This window comes from Triturus cristatus, chromosome 4_2 (assembly GCF_964204655.1).
Source record: "Triturus cristatus chromosome 4_2, aTriCri1.1, whole genome shotgun sequence".
Classification (NCBI taxonomy): domain Eukaryota; kingdom Metazoa; phylum Chordata; class Amphibia; order Caudata; family Salamandridae; genus Triturus; species Triturus cristatus.
In genome coordinates, this window is record NC_140586.1 from 378,682,170 (window position 1) to 378,701,375 (window position 19,206).

Here is a 19,206-nt window from a genome sequence, read left to right on the forward strand (position 1 = left end):
TTCCAGTTCTGTAGATATTATGAGTGGCTGAACTGCCTTTAAGCTAGTTCTACCTCAGGCAGCCTAAAGCACATTTTCATATCCACTAGTTATCAAATATCTTAATTTACTGTTAAATTTAGTAGAAAATAACATGGAAGTATTTTTCTAGAATTTTCCCAGTTGCATATAAATTAACGTTTGGTCAGGGAAAAGCCTAGTAAAGCCTATACAGTGAAATAGCGTTTGGGTTACTTTTCACTGTTAGAGCACGCTAACCATAATATGTAGTGTGGCTGATCTTTATTTATTAACACTCTGCCAGTGGGCATACCGTACATACTTCAAGGGTGACTTCTGAATATATATAAATGAGATTTTCCTGCATGGAAACAGCACTTTTTGCGTGCCATGTGTCACTTGTGAGCATTTAAACTGCTCTTCAGCCAGAGCACAGTGGTGCTCCTGGCAGACATATATTTTATCATATATGTGGGTGATGCAGCCCGCATATGACATTTAACTTCAATTCCATGTGTGCATTTTCTGCAGCATCCACAATAGTCATACAGGACAGTTAAATCGAGTAATTGGGTGCAAGCAATTTTAAAATACCTTTTTATGGCCAGAGCCACAAGCACTGTGGTTCTAATTAGCAGTGTTACTGCTTGGAGTTTTACTGCCAGGAAAAGTAGAGTCCAGACATAGGTGAAAAATCTGGAATGACCATCCAAAAACTGAAAATTTGCTACAGTGATCACTATTTGAAGATCCCACCATTTATGTTCCTCTCTTGGAAAACTTATTTTCTTCATTCAAAACTGTTTTTATATAAGAAGAGTCATAAGATTTAGGGTACTTTTCTTGGTTTAAAATTTGTGTTGGCCTGATTATTGAACTGCGCTGTTCTTCATAATAATACATTTTCAAATACTGATAAGTCCTTTCCGGATTAGATCAGCTAACAATTTTCCATTTTCTTTGTTTTTTTAGCACATATTCTTTATAACTTTCCACCTCATTATTAACATCATCTAATTTCTTTTTAGCCTCTTCAAGTACAGAAGAGTCTTGTATTTGTTTTTCCAGGCTATCTTATTCTTTCAAAAAATGATTTCTTCCTCAGCTGTTTCTGTTATGAGTTCTTTAGTGTATTTATTCGCTATCAAGGTACAAATATGTCTACATTTTTGGTGTCTGTAAATAGTCCCGAAACTAGCTATTGTATGTAACCCTTGCTTTACAGACTTTATTTCATGAAATCTGTTGATTTGACTTAGGTGGTTATGGTAGTAACATTATCAAGACTACTGGAATGATTCCGCCTAAAATACGCAATTTTGTAAAATATTATTTTAAAAACCTGCCACGCCTGGGCAAGTGTCTTCACTTAGGTACCTCTGTAACAACATTTATGCCTATGGAGGGTAGAATGAGGTCAGACACAAAACTATGATTAATTATCTTACCCTTTTTGAAAAATGGTCCCATGAACCCTGCATTGTGTAGAGTCATGCAGAGAAATATTCATGGCGGAACCTAGCATTGGTTCTTGTTTTTCTTCCTGATGTTTGTCATAATTAAATGTTTACATTTTTCATGTACTTCCGTTATTTTATTGTATGAACTTTTCTGCATAGTTTGCTCTAAGAAGTATGGTGACCAGCTGAAGTCCTGTAACTTGGACAGCTGCAAATTTCACTGGATCACACTGTTCAAGTCCAGGGCTTCAATTTAACCAATCAGCGTATTCTGGAAATTATAGTCCGTATTGGTGTGATTTATTTGAAGCATTTGGCACAACACACCTGAAAAGTAGTGACTGCTAAAATCCAAAACCAGCACTGGGACAGTGTGATCCGTGGTAAATGGGAGCCATATGGTCACACCTGGACATATGCTGTTGCACATTAAACACATCTCTGTAAATGCTTACCATTCTCTAAAAAGTATGTCTGATTCTAATGACAAGTTCTTTTTTCTGAGTGTTTCATACCACGAGCTCTTTAATTAGAGCAGTGAGAATGAGGACTCCTCAGGCGTTGTGTATTTACTAACCCACGCCAGGAAACTTCGATTTTCACCTTGCTTATTTAATATTTAATGTTCATCATAATATTGAGGTCCTTCTCAGCGCTGTATATACCATCTTCTATGTGTGGTTCCTGCAAAATTTCTTCTTTTGCAGAGGTCTAATCATTTACTTGCATTCAAGGCATATTAATGTGTGCTGTTGAACTTCATTAAACAGGCCTTAATAGAGTCTTCCTTGTATTTCTGTTGTGGTTCCAATAAAAAAAAGTATAATTTTTTATGGCCTCGATTTAATTATCTTTTTAAACCTTGATTCCTTTCTTAAATGCAGTGCCTTTTGACAAATGTTCGTTTTTCCACTTGAATGGAAATGACTGGAATATTCAGTTAAGCAGCAATTAAATAACAACCATATCGCATATTATCTTCAGAAGGGTGTTACTTTGATCTGATCAAATGAATCATTGCTTTGCCTCTTATTTTTCTGTGATTTTGGTGAATGTATTCTTTTTTACTTGATTTTTGTTGTCTTAAGAGAATCGGGGCATTAGCTGTCAGACACTGTTAAATAGAGATTTACCGAGCTCAGTGTTCGTTTTTATGCAATGCACTGCTAATGTTTTACTCAGTCCTGTGAAGCTTTCCACTGAATTCACAATTTATTCTGATGACGACTGATGCAGGACATACGGACAGGCAATGATAGCCTATAACAGCACCCCATTTTTTTTCTTTATTTCTTTTTTAAGTATTTCACGTACGACGGACATCGCACCAGTTAATCCATTACCCTGGAAGAGTTTAGTGCATCTCACGTTACATATTAAACATGAGATGCTGGTCCTGCAACAGTATTCTTCTGTACTAAGTCATTTTCGAACTGAATTAATTGCAGTGCGGTGCAGTGCAGTGCCATGCCATGCCTTCTGGTCAATGGTCAGCAAAATTACCTGTTAAAACAGTGACATGCCTGTCTATCAAAAGACACAGGACAGGAGCCCTTGTCAAAGGAAAGCTCGGAAATGTCTAATCAAACTAATAGATGGATCAGTGTGGAATCTTAATTTTGTAAGTATTTGATTTGTTGTAAGTAATGTATTTTATTATAAAACATTATCTTTAGAAACCATACTGAAAACTTCTTCAGGTGAGAGGAGTTGGTCCCTTAGCAATCCGTGATATCCACCAGTTAGTTGACTTAGGGGTTCACATTTTTGTCAGCTGTGCGGCCTATGCGTTTGCAGACATTACGTGTAATGCGCCACTCCACCACACCGATGTAAGTATAGGAGCACAAAATGATAGATGCATCTTAGGTTTAACCCGCAACTGAACTGCTCATGGGAATTTTTTACATCACGTCACACAACCACTGCATTGGTCTTCCAATGACTCTTTTAGATTATAGAAACTTCTTAAAAAACACTTATTTTGGTAGTTCCTGTGGTTCGCCGAGCACAGTGACCTCTTGGTTATCATCTAGCGTCAGTCAGACTAACAAGCCATCCACACCCTGTAAAAGAAATCACATTCATTCATTCACAATGGTAAGCTGGAGACTGAGTTGCGGCAATAATGCAATACTGAAAGAAGTGGGAGTTGTGTCATCTGCAAGAAGGCTGACCCTCATTTGAAATAGTTTGGCTGTGTCATAATGTAAAAGAGTAGATTTGTGTGGGCAAGATTACACGTGCTAAGGAGATGAGACGGATGATCATAGAGATCATTCCCAGGGAGAACAGGATGCCAAAAACACTGATTCATCTGGACAAACATGACAATTTCAGAAGTCAGGCCCCGAGGAAAGCAGTTCTACTTTTTCCAACACAAAAGAAGTGGCATAAAAATTAAAAATGAGCCAAACACTTTTGAAGGAGCAAAAAGGGCAAATCGTCTTCATCCTGAGAATATTTGTTTTACAGAAAACTGAGGTGCGCTTCAGTATTTTAAAAAATTGAATGGCGCTCTGAGGACTTTAAGTAGGGACATAACATTTTTCATTAGAGCTAAAATGAACTGATCTAGCTGAAATAGAATCAAGAACCCAACACCCAGAATTGTTAAAACTGTAGGATTGGTGCAGGCTAAGCTTACATTCGGGGAATATAAGCTAATGCCTAATGGTGACTACCTTCATAAGCTTTTATGACTCATCATTACATCCTTGCTTTACATTTAGGTGCACCATATAGGTGCCTTTAAGTGTGCCTACTATTTAAGTGAACTTCATGTCAATCCTAGCTAGTTGCCAGAATAGAAACAGTGGCACTCCTGATTTGCTTTCCCTCATCCACAAAAGGTTAAGTGAATGCTCCATGAATTCCCCAGTCTGTTCGCAATTGGATCTAAGAGAAGAAAAAATCCACTGTGTCTCCATCTGCAATTACCATACTTTGTAGGATGAATATGTGTTTGTTGGATCAGAAAGGTGCATTCTATAAGATGCTCCATCACTGTCACAAAAAACCCTAACTTGTTTTGGTTGATGGCTTCCATTTCTTATGTTAGGTTATTCCATTTTGCCTCTTCAGCCAAAGAACATCCAACAAAGGTGTTGGTTGTAGCACATTTCATTGCTGCAACATGGCGTGTGTCTCCCCCTGCTTTAAGTTTGAGAATAACTTAAGGGGACAGAGTTGCTGTGTTAGGCTGATGCGGAGATAGATATCTGACCAGCTTTTAGTATTCTGTTTGGATCCTCACTGTTAAATCCACTGTTCCTTGCAGGACTATTTTATTTTTTAAACAAAGACAACTGTTGCATTGCAGATGCCCACATTTTCACCCTCACCAAATTTCCTTAAATGTAGCCCTTTTACTTCGCCATTCCTTTCAAAACGTAGGAGTTATCTTAGCTCCTGCTCACCATTTATTTGTCAAGTAACAGTTTCAACTCTCAGAATAAAATCTATTTTCCCTCCAGAAGAGCACAATAACATTAATTTAGTTTGATGAAGATAGTATCTAGTCTGATTGCCTTATGCATATTCATAGTGTCACATGCTTACTGCACATGAGACTATCCAGGTGACTGCTTTGTGAGTCACACAATATCCTGATTCACATTCCAAGGTCCTGCTGGTGTCTTGGATCCAATGCATGGTTCGGTGAGTCACAAAGGAGGCAAACGTAGTGAAGAAGTTCTCTTGTATCAGCTGGGCTACGGAAGCCAGTTGGGTTCTCTGTATTGACATTATTGAGAAATGCCTTTTATTGAGAGCTGCAAAGTTGTCACCTGGCCTTTTCATCACACTCTCTGGAAACAGTATCCTCTTGACAGTGTCTCCAGAACTAAAGCCCAGTTTGGACAAGAGGTGCAGCATAAGATCTATGGACCTAGAAGGTTTTGCAAATGTCCTTGCACAGCACTGGTACTGCTTTCCAAATGTGTGCATCAGAGAAGTGTCCAGCAAGTCACAGACCAGAACAGCATCTCACACTGCAAGTTATTCCCTGAGAATCCATATAACAACAGTTCCACCTACCTGAACTCTAGGATGGAGTTACACATAGCCTTCTGGTATGAAATGTAGGGGCTCGCACCGAAGAAGGTATGGGCATGCACTTTCAATGTTCCAGACCTCTTCTCTTTTTCAATTTGGTTGTTGCACTGAAGGAAGAGGAAATGGTTTTGTCCATCCGTTGACATTTCCTATTAAAGGGTGAACTACGTTTACTAGGTATTTACACGCAAAAAGCAAAATTTCAGGCCATTAAATCAACAAATACACGAAATAAAATAAAAAATGGAAACACAGCCCTTATTAAGCTAATTTTGCATTTAATCAGATGTTGTAGCAACATTTTCAAAGCGGAACAACATACGATTTTTGTACTGAAACACATTTGATATGCTTGTTTTACTTCTATATGTTACTAGGAACTGTTTTGTACAAGTAAGGCTCCTAGTTTTCCGTTTTTACAGATTTTTACAGATAGATACAGACAGAAAACAATATGTTTCCTGTCTGTATTAAAATACCGAAAATTGTGCTTCTTTCCTGTTATTCTCCATGGTATCCTTCATGAATTCCCAGCCAACAGCTGAGCAGATAGACAGCATGGGGAGATAAATAACAGGATGAAATTTCCTTAAATACATGCTTATGTTAACATATATTTGTATATTATGTTAATATTTACCTGTGGTTGTAGGGTTTTGCTATATTTGGCTGCTTTATTTGCTAAAACGAAACTGTTTTTTATGTGTGAGTGCATTCAATAGATATGGAAATACAATAATGGACTAAATTTATTCTCAAAACCCAAAATAATTCTGGATGAACACCAATGGAATGGTCCAAAACAAAATATAGATAAATACAGACAAAAATGTTTTTTTTTAAAAAAAAATACCATAAAACCGTGAGCTCTATTTACACGCCAAGTCTAACTGAAAGTTGAGACTTTCATACATTGATCTTGTTCATAGCATCCTAGTTCGCCCAACATATGCATATTAATCATCCATAGCAGCTTCTCTTTGCCCCCTCCTTAGGAGTCCGAGGTTTCAGCGCTGGGATACTCGAGGGTGACTACGCGCTCTATAAAAACCTAAAATAAAATAAATAAATAAGAAGCCCTGCGAGCAGTGTTTTCTGTGACACAGTACAAACACAAACATTGTGTAATGATTGTGTTGTACAGTGTTATCTAAAGCAAGGTATATTTAATTCACTCTGCAAAATGGCGTTATCCGACTAATGCCGCATTGACATGCATCAGTGCACCTCATCAGATAGAATATACCGCTTTAAACAGTGGTGAGGGGGAACTCTGTCCGTGTTCTGTCATTGTTAATAATACACACATTTCTTAACATAAAAATAATCTATTTGATTTCATCTTTTAGCCAAGAAATCCTTTAATGAGGAAATTAAATTAACAAGCACATCTGGTGGACGTTGTTTCCTTCTCCACTTGTTTTTGCAATCTTCACGCTGCATATTTTATTTTTCTGCTGGTGACTGACATCTTTCCGCTTGCTGTGAATCTTTGGCTTGTCTTCGGGTACTATTTGTGGTGCTTGGTCTTGTTGTGATTCGGTGATCAGGTCGACATGTTTCCAACCCTTGGATCCTGCCAATCACTGCATGGCCATACATTAGTACAGTTGCTGAACTGTTAACTAGAGCTGATGTGAAATTGCGTCTGTTCTGCATTCATTGCTTTTAACCTGTGCTAACAGTTGTTGTATTTGTTGCCTTCCTTAGCATTCATACTTCATCACGCCAGATGTAACTGGACTGCCAACAATACCGGAGAGTGTGAGTATTCCTGCAGCTTTGGACCAGCAGCCAAAGCGTCTGCTGTACATAGTTGATTGCTTTTTGTCCCACCTCTTTCTCCGTCGCAGACAGGCCGTATCATGTACACGTTCATTAGCGCTCTCTCTGGCCTCACACCTCCTGGGCCCCCCTGACACCCAGCTGGCCCTTCTCTTCTGAAAGGATGTCAGCTGGTGCACACAAGTCATTTACTCCTGGAAGGGCAGGTCCTGTGGACACCGAGCCACGGGGGTTAAGGCTTTGTGTTGATCTACAACACTTCATCTAAAATGAGAAGGTGCTGCACCTTTGTAACTATACTCTCACGCAGATTAGTGTTCCCTGGGAGGCCTTCTAATAGTGCTGAGTCCCCTGTGAGGGCTCTTCATGACCATCTGAAATATATGTTCTAATTAATGCCTTTGTCGATTGGGAGAGGAGGGTAGAAAACACTCTTCCTGTCCTCCTGCACCCTTGAGGGGAAAATAAATTGTGATCAACGTATGCCTCGCCTCTAGGTTTCATTAAATCCAATGCATTTTTAAGAGAGTGCCTGAAGTTCCACTAGCGCTAAAATGCCCTTTGTTGCTGTGTTCTCAGTTCTCGATCATTCCCCACAGCAGCCATCACACGCCCCTCTACAACAACTCCACTTCCGACAATGTTTCACGGTTTAGCTGGGCAGGGGCGGGCTGGGGGGCTGGTTCTGAAGTGTGAGTCAATGTTCCTCTGCAGGTCTGTTTCTTGCATGTTAATGTTGTTTGGCCAAACAATGAGGACGTTAGAAAGAATCGACATTATCTTCAGATGTAATGGTGGCAACTTTTTCTCTGTCAGAAGTCTCAATGTCCTAGTCAGTCCTGCCTAGCTCTGATCTGGTAACCTTCAATCCCATGGGCAGACTTCCAGCCAGCTGTGCTAAATTTGCGGATTTATTGTAGGATGAAGGTGACCCTAATTACATACATGGATTCGGAGCTTCAAGTGGCGTGTAGGGTCTCTAAAACGGGCCGGCCTGTACAATTAAGGCGTGGCTTAAACATTTAAACTAAAATTCTGTGATTTCCATAGTGTGCCGCCTGACTGGTATTTTGGGTGCCTCTCTGAGTTTTGTTATTGCATCCAGATATATAACACAACAACAGACATACAGGTAAAACCACCCAGGGCTATTAGTTTTGCTAATGGCTGTCTAATGTAAATGAGCAACAACTATGATTTTGTTGTTAAAGATTATTATTGAAAACGTTTTCATTCTAAAATTATGAATTACAAATTACTGAGACCTCTGAGAAGAGTAGTGGTCTCCAGAGTGCCTCAGTAATTCCTGTTTCTCTCTGTTAGACACGCACTTTTCCTTTTTCACTTCACGTTTCCTACTTTGCATGTATTATACCTCATCTATTTCCTCTTCAGGCCCCTCTTTTCACTGTCTCCTGAGTGCACGTCCCCGCATCGCTTTCACTTCACCACAAGGCACCCACTCACCTGTAAGCACTGTCATTTCTTCTACTTTCACTTTGTCAGTATTTGGCAGCTGTGTACCTCTGTGACACACCGAATCCAATCCTGGATCACGATTGGAACTCGAATACTTGACCACTGCTCTGTCTGGTCTGCAGAGAGGTCAAGGATTGGAGGACCATGTCTTCTGAACACCCTTCTGACGGCACCGAAAAACTCGCACTGCCTTCAGCCTCAACTTCAGAGCTCTCAATTGTGGCTCATTCAACACCTGGAGGCAACTAGTAGAGTAAAATGCGACACAAAAAATACAGTAACAACATCCTGGAATAGCAAACACTCTCAGGGAATGCAAGATTGAGTAAAACTTGTGAAATATCAACAGCAACTAAATTGCTGACATGGATTGCCTTAATGTGTTTTTTACAGTCATTGTTCAAAAATCAATCCGTCTTAGTTGCCAGCAAAGTAGGGCATAATTGTAACCCGTTTCAATGTCCGTTTTTAATTACTAGCGGGCCCGAGACCCAGAGGGACCCGGCTCATTTAAAACCCTACCTGGATTGTAATGCATATATTAAAAATCAATGTGTTATGACCGAGCAACGGACAGCCAACTTTTCAATCTAAACAAAGTAAAAGTTTTTAAGAACGCTCACTCATAGACATAAGACCTCACAAAGGTCTTTATCCAGATTAAACTTTACTTATGCAAACCACTTCTAACTAAACCCAGAACAGACTCTCCATTAATCTCACGATGCACAAGTAGACTACATTCACAATTGAAAATTAGCACTTCCAGATTGATACAAAATGGAAAGCGTGATGATAATCGTAGAAACCTCCACACAACTGCCAATAACATTACACAACCTAAAATACCATGCTCTTTCTACATTTCTGACAAAGTGGGCAGTTTCCTATTGGCCGAAAGTTGAGTGTTAAGTCTCACAACCACTACCGGGCGTGTACAAGTAAACTCTGATATATCTTTGCATAATGGTACTTCCCTACTCCTTGTAAGATGTGAAATGTTCAGATAGGAAAATGCTGATGTTACCCGTTACCATTGCGGTCACCTTCAACACCAAAGGGCCATGAGGTTTTAATACATTTCTTATTGGTTATGAGGTTTTAATGCATTTTTTAGGTTTTGATGCATTCCTAAAAGAGTGGATCAGTGTTTTGTTCTTTGAAGACTTGTAGTGGTCTTAAGCGATCCATCTAGCCGGTGAAAATTTCCTTTGACCTCTTTAGTAAGACAAGGATGTCAAAATGAAGCTAGCATGAATCTCTGGGCACGCCCCTGGTGGGATGTTTTGGAGCTGCGGCATCGAGCTTCAGTGAATTGTAGTAGTGTGAAATTCCTCTGTCAGGCAAACCAGAATCTGTAGAGTTTGTCACTTATATGCCAAGTGTCCTGGGAGCATAGTCAAGAGTCTTTTATAGCATGCTTGATACTGAAGACCTCCACAGGGCACTCCCTGCAAAGGGCACAGTGTGCTCACGGCTCACAGTGGAATAGCAAGAGCAGAAACAGCACTGTTTTTTGAGAAGAGAGATCAAATTTTGCAGGTTTGGTACCACTAATTAGAAAGAGAATAAAATCGCTAATTACTAACACCCTCCAACCGATCCACCGTTGTTCCAGTACCCAGGCAGTCCAATTACCTTATTACATAATCCTGTTGCTGCTTAATTTGTAAAAAGAAAGTAAGTACTAGGACCCTCGTCAGTGGTCCACTGCCCACTTTCTCCACCCATTGCCGCTACCAACGCTGCCAATGACTACCAACACCACTACTAACCATCACACTCCTAAAAGTCTAACAAGTCAAACTATACCAGGCCCCCGAAACTGTAAGAATAGCTTGTGCGACAGGAATTAGTCATTTTAAATCATATTTAATTAATTAACATCTGTTGTGCTCATCTCTAAATTAAACAGACAGTGCCACTGTGTGGCAGACTGTCATAAGTGCATATGTTGACAATTAAACACTGGTGCTGAGCACCGGAAAAAAACGGCTCAAATTAAACACTGACCTGGTGTTATGATTTGTTGGAGGTGAGTTCTGGTTTCCATTGGTGAGTCCAGAAATTCATTCTTAATGAATCTTGCAGAGGTGGTCGTGAATGATTGAATGGTTACATTACTTTTGTAGCACAGCTCTGTGAAGTGAGTCCCATCTGCTGCTTAATGGTTGGCTTAGACAGTGGTTTTTTAATGCATTGGAAGTGTCATAGTTGGTTTTTGTCTGGAGAGTCCTAGGAAGCATGTTCCATACCAGAAGTCATTGGACTGCAAAGTCTCCTTGGGAACTACAGCAACGTTTGTTGGATCTGGAGCAGCCTTTGGTCAGAGGAGCACAGCAGCTTTTAGAGCTGTAATGCAGCATTTGCTGCTGTGGACTTTGTTGGCACAATTGAACGAGAAGCAAACAGCCTTGAAGATGACACAGTTGTCGATAGTCATTGTTATGATTTAGGAGTTATGGAGTCTCATTCTTTATTTCTGTTAGCACATGGCCTCACATGTTCCCTTATGCAACTGTTCTGAAGAAAGGAATAAGGTTGGTGGGATGGAGCGAAAGCAGCCAAGGAGGTTGTGGTCCGGCCAAAGATGTATTGCCTCAGCTGCAATACTCTGTCTTGCCTGGGTTGGCTTAAGGTGGTTGTCCATCATACAGCATATGCCTTTTTGGATTACACTTCCACTACTGCAGTAACCTAAAAGGAACCGACGGCCGTGCATTCTGTAACAGAGCAAATAACAACACGGGCATCCTTTGTGTGTCACCAGATGTTGCTCATACGACCCTTCTGACTCTCCCTTGATACTTTGCCATCTGCTGTCCTCTTGGTTTTAAATTTGTTATAGGTTTGCTCTATCTAACTCCTGTGAATCCATCATAGGTTTAGGCTATACTTTGCCCTACTTGTGATATCAATGGGATCCAAGGTCATAAATCAAGCGAACAATCAAATGTATGTGAATTGAAGTCTTATTTATGTCACATAGTTTGCTTGGAATAGAAATATGATGCAGAGTTAACGTAGAACAGTAGCACAGATATGGTGGATGTTCTGAATGAAAATGTAGTATTGGCTTCTTAATGACCCTATTTGACAGTCACACCCTTTGATAACCACTTCTAAGTTAATGCCTTGTTTTTGGATACTCAAGGGTGGTGGTGCCTAGACTCACCATTACTACAAATTAGATGTGACTTTACTCTAGGCAGGTATATGTTTAAATTCATCCATTTTAACTTGGAACCCTCAATGCACAGTTAGAAATGTGGTCCAATCAAATCTCTGACCACCAGTTTGGAGTTACATTTGCAGTAAAATGCATCTAATAATCACTGATTTGAACCCATGTGAAACTGGTGCAATTTTCCCTGCATGTCTTACAGGTCAACATTGTATGCTCTCTGCATACATATTGTTTTGAATATTACACCTTGCAGAGAAACACATTGGCGTAAAACTTAAATGTTCATCCTCAAACCAACTACCTCCCTCACTGTCACTTGCCAGCAAAATGGCGTCTGGTCTCTGATACTCCAGTAAGGAGCATGCTATGTTGTTAATTATTGGTGGGCGCTGCACTTTGCATACTAGATTTCCAAAAGGAGGCATTGTCTTCCAAGCACATTGCCATTCAGAGACGTATTAGACACTAAACCTTATACATAGAAATGTTCGAGAGTATACTGGTGGTTCTGTCTCATAACAGCTATTTTTCCCCCTTCTTACAGAGAAACCTAACGGAGTATTTCGTGGCCGTGGACGTGAACAACATGCTGCAGCTTTATGCCAGCATGCTGCACGAGAGGCGCGTCATCATTACCTCCAGTAAACTCAGCACTGTAAGTACTCACACCTCCTTCCAAGCAGGCTGTAAGCAGCCAGGCACCCCTGCAGCTTCAGGCGGCTGCCGGTGTGCTTCAAGGACAATATCTGCATAGTGTTTTTAATATACGGTTTTTATCTCACTCATTGACTGCAAAAAGCCTGATTTATCCTCGGCCTGCTCGGATACAGCAAGGCGGGTTAATTATTTTCTTTCTTATCTGTAGATGAGAGTTCTTCAGCTCTCTTCAGAGTTCATTCTGGTGACGCCAGCCCCATAAAGAATTCTTAGGCGCTATTATGAGTTCTTTATTATTCACTTGTGGCGTGTTGGGAGGGGGATGCTTGAAGGAAATCAAAGGGCCCGGATAATGGCTGCTAAGCTAACCTGGTAATAGGCAGATAGCTCTTTGCCGCCGAGTGATGCTTTGGGCTTCTAAGCTGCCGTAATAGCTGTGAGATGGGTGCTCTAGCAAGTCTGGCGGGCTCCTGCCTCTGGAAATATCTTTTCCAACACGAATATCCATGTTGCAAGCGCGCCAACACGTTGTGCTTATGTATTATTCTCCGGCACTATTTCAAGCTTGCACAGGGAATTTATTTTCAAATCTAACCAAATGTATTCATTTGGTAAAATGGCTATCAATGGCGGCTGGTAACATTTGAAAGTGGTGGTACGTAAACTTTGGGCATTACTTTAATATAGCGAGCGATGTGAATAAGTGCAATGGACAAACCTGGGGGTTTGGGGTGAGTCCCTCTCCCGAGAAAGAAATGAAAAAAAGATGCCAAATGGTTCATTTTAAAGAAAATGAATGTAGCGATAAACAAAGCTTATTAAGCAGTGGGAACATATAGTCTTGAAATAATAAAAACATTAAAAACTGCCCCGTATCTTCCTGCATTAATTTGCTCAACAGTTACTGTAATGTGTAAATTGTTCTGCATGACAACTTTAGTCCTTTAAAATGTATGCTTGGCCAGTGTCTTGTGCTGCATGCAGCATTAACTTTGGAAAATTATGCTCTAATCAGACTTTGAGTAGCACCCACAGCTGCTGGCTACATCCAGTCATATAGAAATAAGTGCAGACAGGTCTTTAAGTGGGATGATAAAAGTGGGGGCTCTCTATAAAGGAACATGTCAAATAAAGTTGTATGATTCCCATAGTGTGCAACCTGACCGGTATTTTGGTTTTTCTCTGAGATATAATTGTATCCAGACAAATGACACAACAACTAACATACACCTAAAGCCTGTCACTGGGTGTTAGCTGGTTAATATAAATGAGTAACAACAATGATTTCTTATAAATAATTAACAATGGAAATGTTTAAATTCTGAAATAGTGAGTCTGTGAAATAAATAGCATTGAGGCCTGTGGAAGGAGTTTTGGCCTTCAGTTATGTGTGCTTTATGTTGAATATGTATCTTCTTTTTTTCTGCATATCTTGTCCATCTGCACATCTTCAAGCACCTCTCTTTCCTCTTCAACAGCCTCTTTTCACTCTTCTCCAAATGCACTTCCTCGCTTCTCTGTCACTTCACCGCACCCAACATGCACTGCACTCCCTCAAATGTAAGCACTTTAATTTCTCTTACTTTTGCCTTCCAAATATTTTGACATCGGTGTACCCCCTTCACACACCTATCCACAGTTTTTTTTTTTTTTTAAATAAACTTTATTTTCCAAATATGAAACAAATAAATTTTGTAACAGGCACCTTGCTCATAGTATCGTATGCAGTTATGACAGTAAGAATAATGCCGTCTTGCATTACCATTTATCCAAATCAGGAGGACTCGTCCTCAGCCCCCCCACAAAAACACACCCCTTATGCACATCTCCTCACATCTGACATGACATTTAGCATAGATGCACAGAAATACAACACTACGAATATTAGTTCTATCATGTCCCACAATAGAAGGCTGGTCCGGTCATCCCACTCCCTCTGGCACAATGCCGTTTTCTGCCTGAGAGCTGGAGGCCTGTTTAGTAACTGCTATATAGTCCCGAAGTGGGCCCCGTATGTCTCTGGGGCGGGATGTTGACGGCATAAGACTGGCATAGGTTTCCGCATGGACATTGCAATAAGCTAAACTGCACAACCAGTCCTGTACTTTGGGAGTAGTATTCCTACCCCAATGTATGACAACCTCTCTTTTGGCCAAGAGTGAGCCCAGTGAGGCAAATCTTCTGACCTTTTTGGGAAACTGCACCATGTAACCGAACAGCCCAATCTCTGGGATAGGATTGAGAGGCAAGCCGACCATTTTCCCTAGTGTTGTGTGTATGTCCGCCCAGTAAGACTGTAATCGGGGGCAAGACCAAGCCAAATGTATGAAATCGGCGTGAGGTGCGTTGCATTTAGAACATGTATGGGGCCTAGTGGCGTCTATCCTGTGTGCCTTGGCGGGTGTAAAATAGGCGCGTCTAAGGAATTTAAAATGAAGCAGCTTGTGTCTGCTATTAAGGGATATTTCTTTGGTGGCCGCACAGCATTTTAACCATTGCCCGCCAATATCCGTCTCCCAGGTTTGTTGAAGTTTTGTGTCACACACTGTTTTCATACGGGAGATGAGGCAGGCCCCGTCAAGATTGTCTATCACTAGTGTGAGTGAGGAAAATGAATCTGGTTCAATGGGAAATCTAGGGAGGGCTGCCCGCAGGGCCGATCTTACACAGGTCATAATGAATCGGTCATGAAACTGCAGTTAGTGTACCTTGTGTCTTCGTCAAGTGAAAATGCGTGTCCCCCAGGGTAGAGAGCTCCTATTTTCCCAACGTTCAGTGTAGTCAGTGAGCGTTGCACCAGGCCCTCCCCGGAGATTGGGAACCATCTGGCGTTTGGCAGGGGAAGGGAGGAAAAATATAGGGCCGCAGCTCCGGTGAATTTCCTCAGTTTTCCCCACGCCCAGAAGGTGGTAGATACCATTTGGATGTTATGTGGGTCTCGAGGAAAGCCCCTAGGAAGCACCACAGAGAGTTTGTCTGGGAGAGAAAGGTCTGCCTCTGGTCGTAGAAATGGTATTCGCGCGTCCGGGTGGAACCAAGCGTGAGCATTGCGGCATTGTGCTACTAAACAATATAATTGGAAGTCCGGGACATTGTACCCTCCTCTTTCATACGGTAATGTAAGGATGGACCAGCGAATCCGTGGCTGCTTCCCTCCCCAGATCAGATGGGTGATGTGTGATCGTAGTGTACGAAAGAAACTGTCAGTGAGGGGTACGGGAATGTTGTTGAAGAAGTACAAAATATTGGGAAGGACCACCATCTTTAAAATTGCGAACCGACCAGATAGTGATAGTGGTAGTCTCAGCCATTTATCAACCTGCGTTTCCAAAGTGTGGACGGCCTGCCCATAATTTGAGCGTATGATGTGAGTGGTGTCTAGGTGAATGTGTATCCCGAGATATTTTACCGAATCGTGGCACCATTCGAGGGGGAATTCCCATTCCCATGGAACCGTGCTCGTGGTTAGTGGAAAAATAATGGACTTGTGCCAGTTTATGCCTAGTCCTGAGAATCTACCAAAGCGAAGAATTTCCCTAATGAGGGGTGTTAGGTTGATATGTAGTTCCCGGACGTATAGGATGGTATCCTCTGCATAGAGGGAAACTAGGAGAGGGCTGGTTTTAAACTGCAGCCCTCGATGCAGGTGGCATTCTTGAAAATGCCTGATCATTGGGTCTATAGCTAATATAAACAGGAGTGGGGATAAAGGACAGCCATGTCGCATTCCACGAAAAAGCTGAAAGGGTCTGGAAAGTGTGCCATTTAAACGGAGTCTCGCCATGGTGTTGCCGTAGAGTAGAGCCACCGTGGCAATGAAACCAAATGGCATGCCCATGCGTCTCATCACTTCGATGATGAATGGCCACTCCAAGGAGTCGAATGCTTTCTCTGCATCCAGCAATATTGCTTCCGCAGGGGTGTCCGGTTTTATTCTGTGAAGTACTGCGAACAGTGTACGTAGGTTCAGGGAGGTAGACCGGTGAGGTACAAAGCCGTATTGCACCGGGGAGATAATGTACTCCATTAGTTGAGATAGCCTGTTTGCAAGTACTTTAGCCAATATTTTGTAATCCAGATTGAGTAGGGATAGGGGGCGATAGGACCCGCATTGTCTAAGGTCTTTTCCGGGCTTTGGGAGGAGAATTATTACGGCCTCCGCATAGACTCCAATGAGCTGCGGGCCAGAAGGTCTTTGTATTCCTTGTAAAAATCCCCTGTGAAGCCGTCTAACCCAGGGGCCGTGGTGCCCTGGAGAGTGTTGATGGCAAGCGTGACATCTGCCACTGATAAGGGTTCCGCTAAGAACTCTTGCATATACTTCTCCAGGTACACGATCTCTGAGAGGTAGTCTGTCTGGGCTGTACTGTTCGGTCCAACCCTGGAAGTGTAAAGTGTGGTATAATATTCTAGGAACTCGTCTCGGATAGCGGATGTAGTGCTAAGTGTGTCAACCGTGTTGGAATGAAGTTCAGTGATGTATGATTTACTGTACGACGGCCTCGGCATTTGTGCCAACACAATCCCCGGTGTTTCCCCCTCCCCATAACGTCGAGCGGTGTGATATTTCCCCAGGTATAGTATCTCCCGGTCTGCAGTGTCTCTATAATCGGACAGATTGTTGTCTGGTCATCAGGGTTCGGGGTCCCCAAGGATTTGGAGTCTAACACAGCTATGTCACGTTCAGTACGGGACTTCGTGTTGCGGAGATCTCTGAGCACCCCAGCATGTTTAGAGATACAGGCCCCTCTAATAACGGCCTTGAAACCCTCCCACAGTACCACCCAAGAGTCCACCGAGCCAGTATTAATCTCGAAGTAGTCTTCAATAGCTTCTCGTATTTCCGCCTTGAATAGATCGTCCTGTAGGGCTCTACCCGGGGAGCGCCATTGCCGTTTGCACCCCTCTGGTCATGGGAGTTTCAAATGTAGCACAATCGCGGAGTGGTCAGAGTATGTTTTGGGGAGCGTCGTGTGGGAATTGAACCAGTCTGTAAATTCAGGGGAAAGCAGCCAATAGTCTATCATGGTCCAAGTGTTATGTTGACCAGAGTAGTGAGTGTACTCGGTTAGAGTAGGATTACGGCTCTGTCAGATACCTGCAAGTGTATATTGGTCACAGAAATCCCTCAGGGCACGCTGTGCCCGTGGTTTCGTGTCAGGGGCTCTGTTGGTGCTGTCAATCCTAGGGTCCAATAGTAGGTTGGGGTCCCCTCCCAATAAAAGCTTTTGAGGCACGTGTTTTTCGAGCTGGGCGCTTAGTGCGTGGAAAAACTCGGGAGAGTCCACATGCGGGGCATAAACATTGATCAGTGAGACCATATGGCCACAAAGGGAGCCAACAACAATGATATATCTACCTTCTGGGTCACGGAAAACGTTACTAAGACTATATGGGACTCTGTTGTGTATCAAAATGACGGTGCCCCTAGCGTAGTTGCTGTAATTTGCAAAATACCTATGTGCGCCCCAGCTAGCACCGAATCTGTGGGGGGGTGTGTTTCCTGCAGGTATGCTATGTCTATCTTGTGCCGGAGTAAGTAGTGAAGCACCTGACGCCGTTTACTGTTATCGTTGAGGCCTCTGACATTCCATGACATCAGGGCTAGCGCCGAGTGGCCCTCAATGTTACCTAGTCGTGTCATATGGGTAAAGTGTATAGTCTGTCCTGACCGAACTGCAGTGAGCATCGAACAGTACTAGTGTTAGTGAGCTAAGGTGTGAAAAACAACAACTGAAGCATACAAACCCATCGACCCACCCCCACCCTCCCAGCCGCCATCCAACCAAAAGGAGGCCAAACCTCTGTGAATAATCTGCTATTAAGTATGAATCAACTTCTAGCTGAGCTGTTGTGGCCCCAGCATAGTACACCAAGGTGAAGATAAACCAACTCAATGGATACACCATGGCGGGGGTGGCAGCGCTGGGTCGAACCAGCCAAATGACATAACAATATAAAATGCATAACATTTTCCCCAGTTAGATACATTAAGTGCATAAAGTCAAGCAAATGAGCTAACCGCTGCCAGGATTGGAAAAGAGTTATGCGCTGGCATCTGAGCCGCTATGAGGCGGCGAAGGGAGGGACCCTCCCGCTGCTGGCTGCGTGTTTAGTTGCCTGTATGTCCGACAGAATTCCTGTGCCTCTGTTAGTGTGTCAAATATGCGGGACCTGCGACCAACATCAATTCTTAGTCTTGCCGGGTAGAGCATACCGTATTTGAGGCCTAGGTTCCGCAGAGTGGCCTTCACCCCAATACATTTATGACGGGCCTCTTGGACCATTGCTGTAAAGTCTGGGTAAAAGGACAATCTTGACCCGTGCCAGTCCACATCTCCGCGTTCTCTTGCAAGCCTCCGTGTAGTGTCACGGTCTCTGAAGTTCAGGAGGTGTGCTATTATGGGCCTGGGGGGGGAGTTCGGGGTTAGGCCTGGGGCCCAGTGACCTGTGGGCCCTCTCCACTACGAAGCCGGTCGTGAATGCCTCTCTGCCAAAGAGGTCAGTGAGCAATTTCTCCACAAAGAGATCCATGCGGCCGGTGGATGTCGTCTCTGGAACCCCCACCATGAGGACGTTGTT

General features: G+C 42.5%; 1 protein-coding gene across 2 annotated transcripts in view; it reads left to right on the top strand.

The window, feature by feature from the left end:
* The window catches only part of DENND1B (DENN domain containing 1B), a 1,072,082-nt gene that overhangs the window by 617,031 nt on the left and 435,845 nt on the right, over window positions 1-19,206 (top strand). For both annotated transcript variants that reach the window (XM_085601836.1, XM_085601835.1), the window contains 2 exons: window positions 7,227-7,280; window positions 12,512-12,622. In XM_085601836.1, coding sequence (XP_085457962.1) covers window positions 7,227-7,280; window positions 12,512-12,622 — 165 coding nt within the window. The remainder of the gene's footprint in view (window positions 1-7,226; window positions 7,281-12,511; window positions 12,623-19,206) is intronic.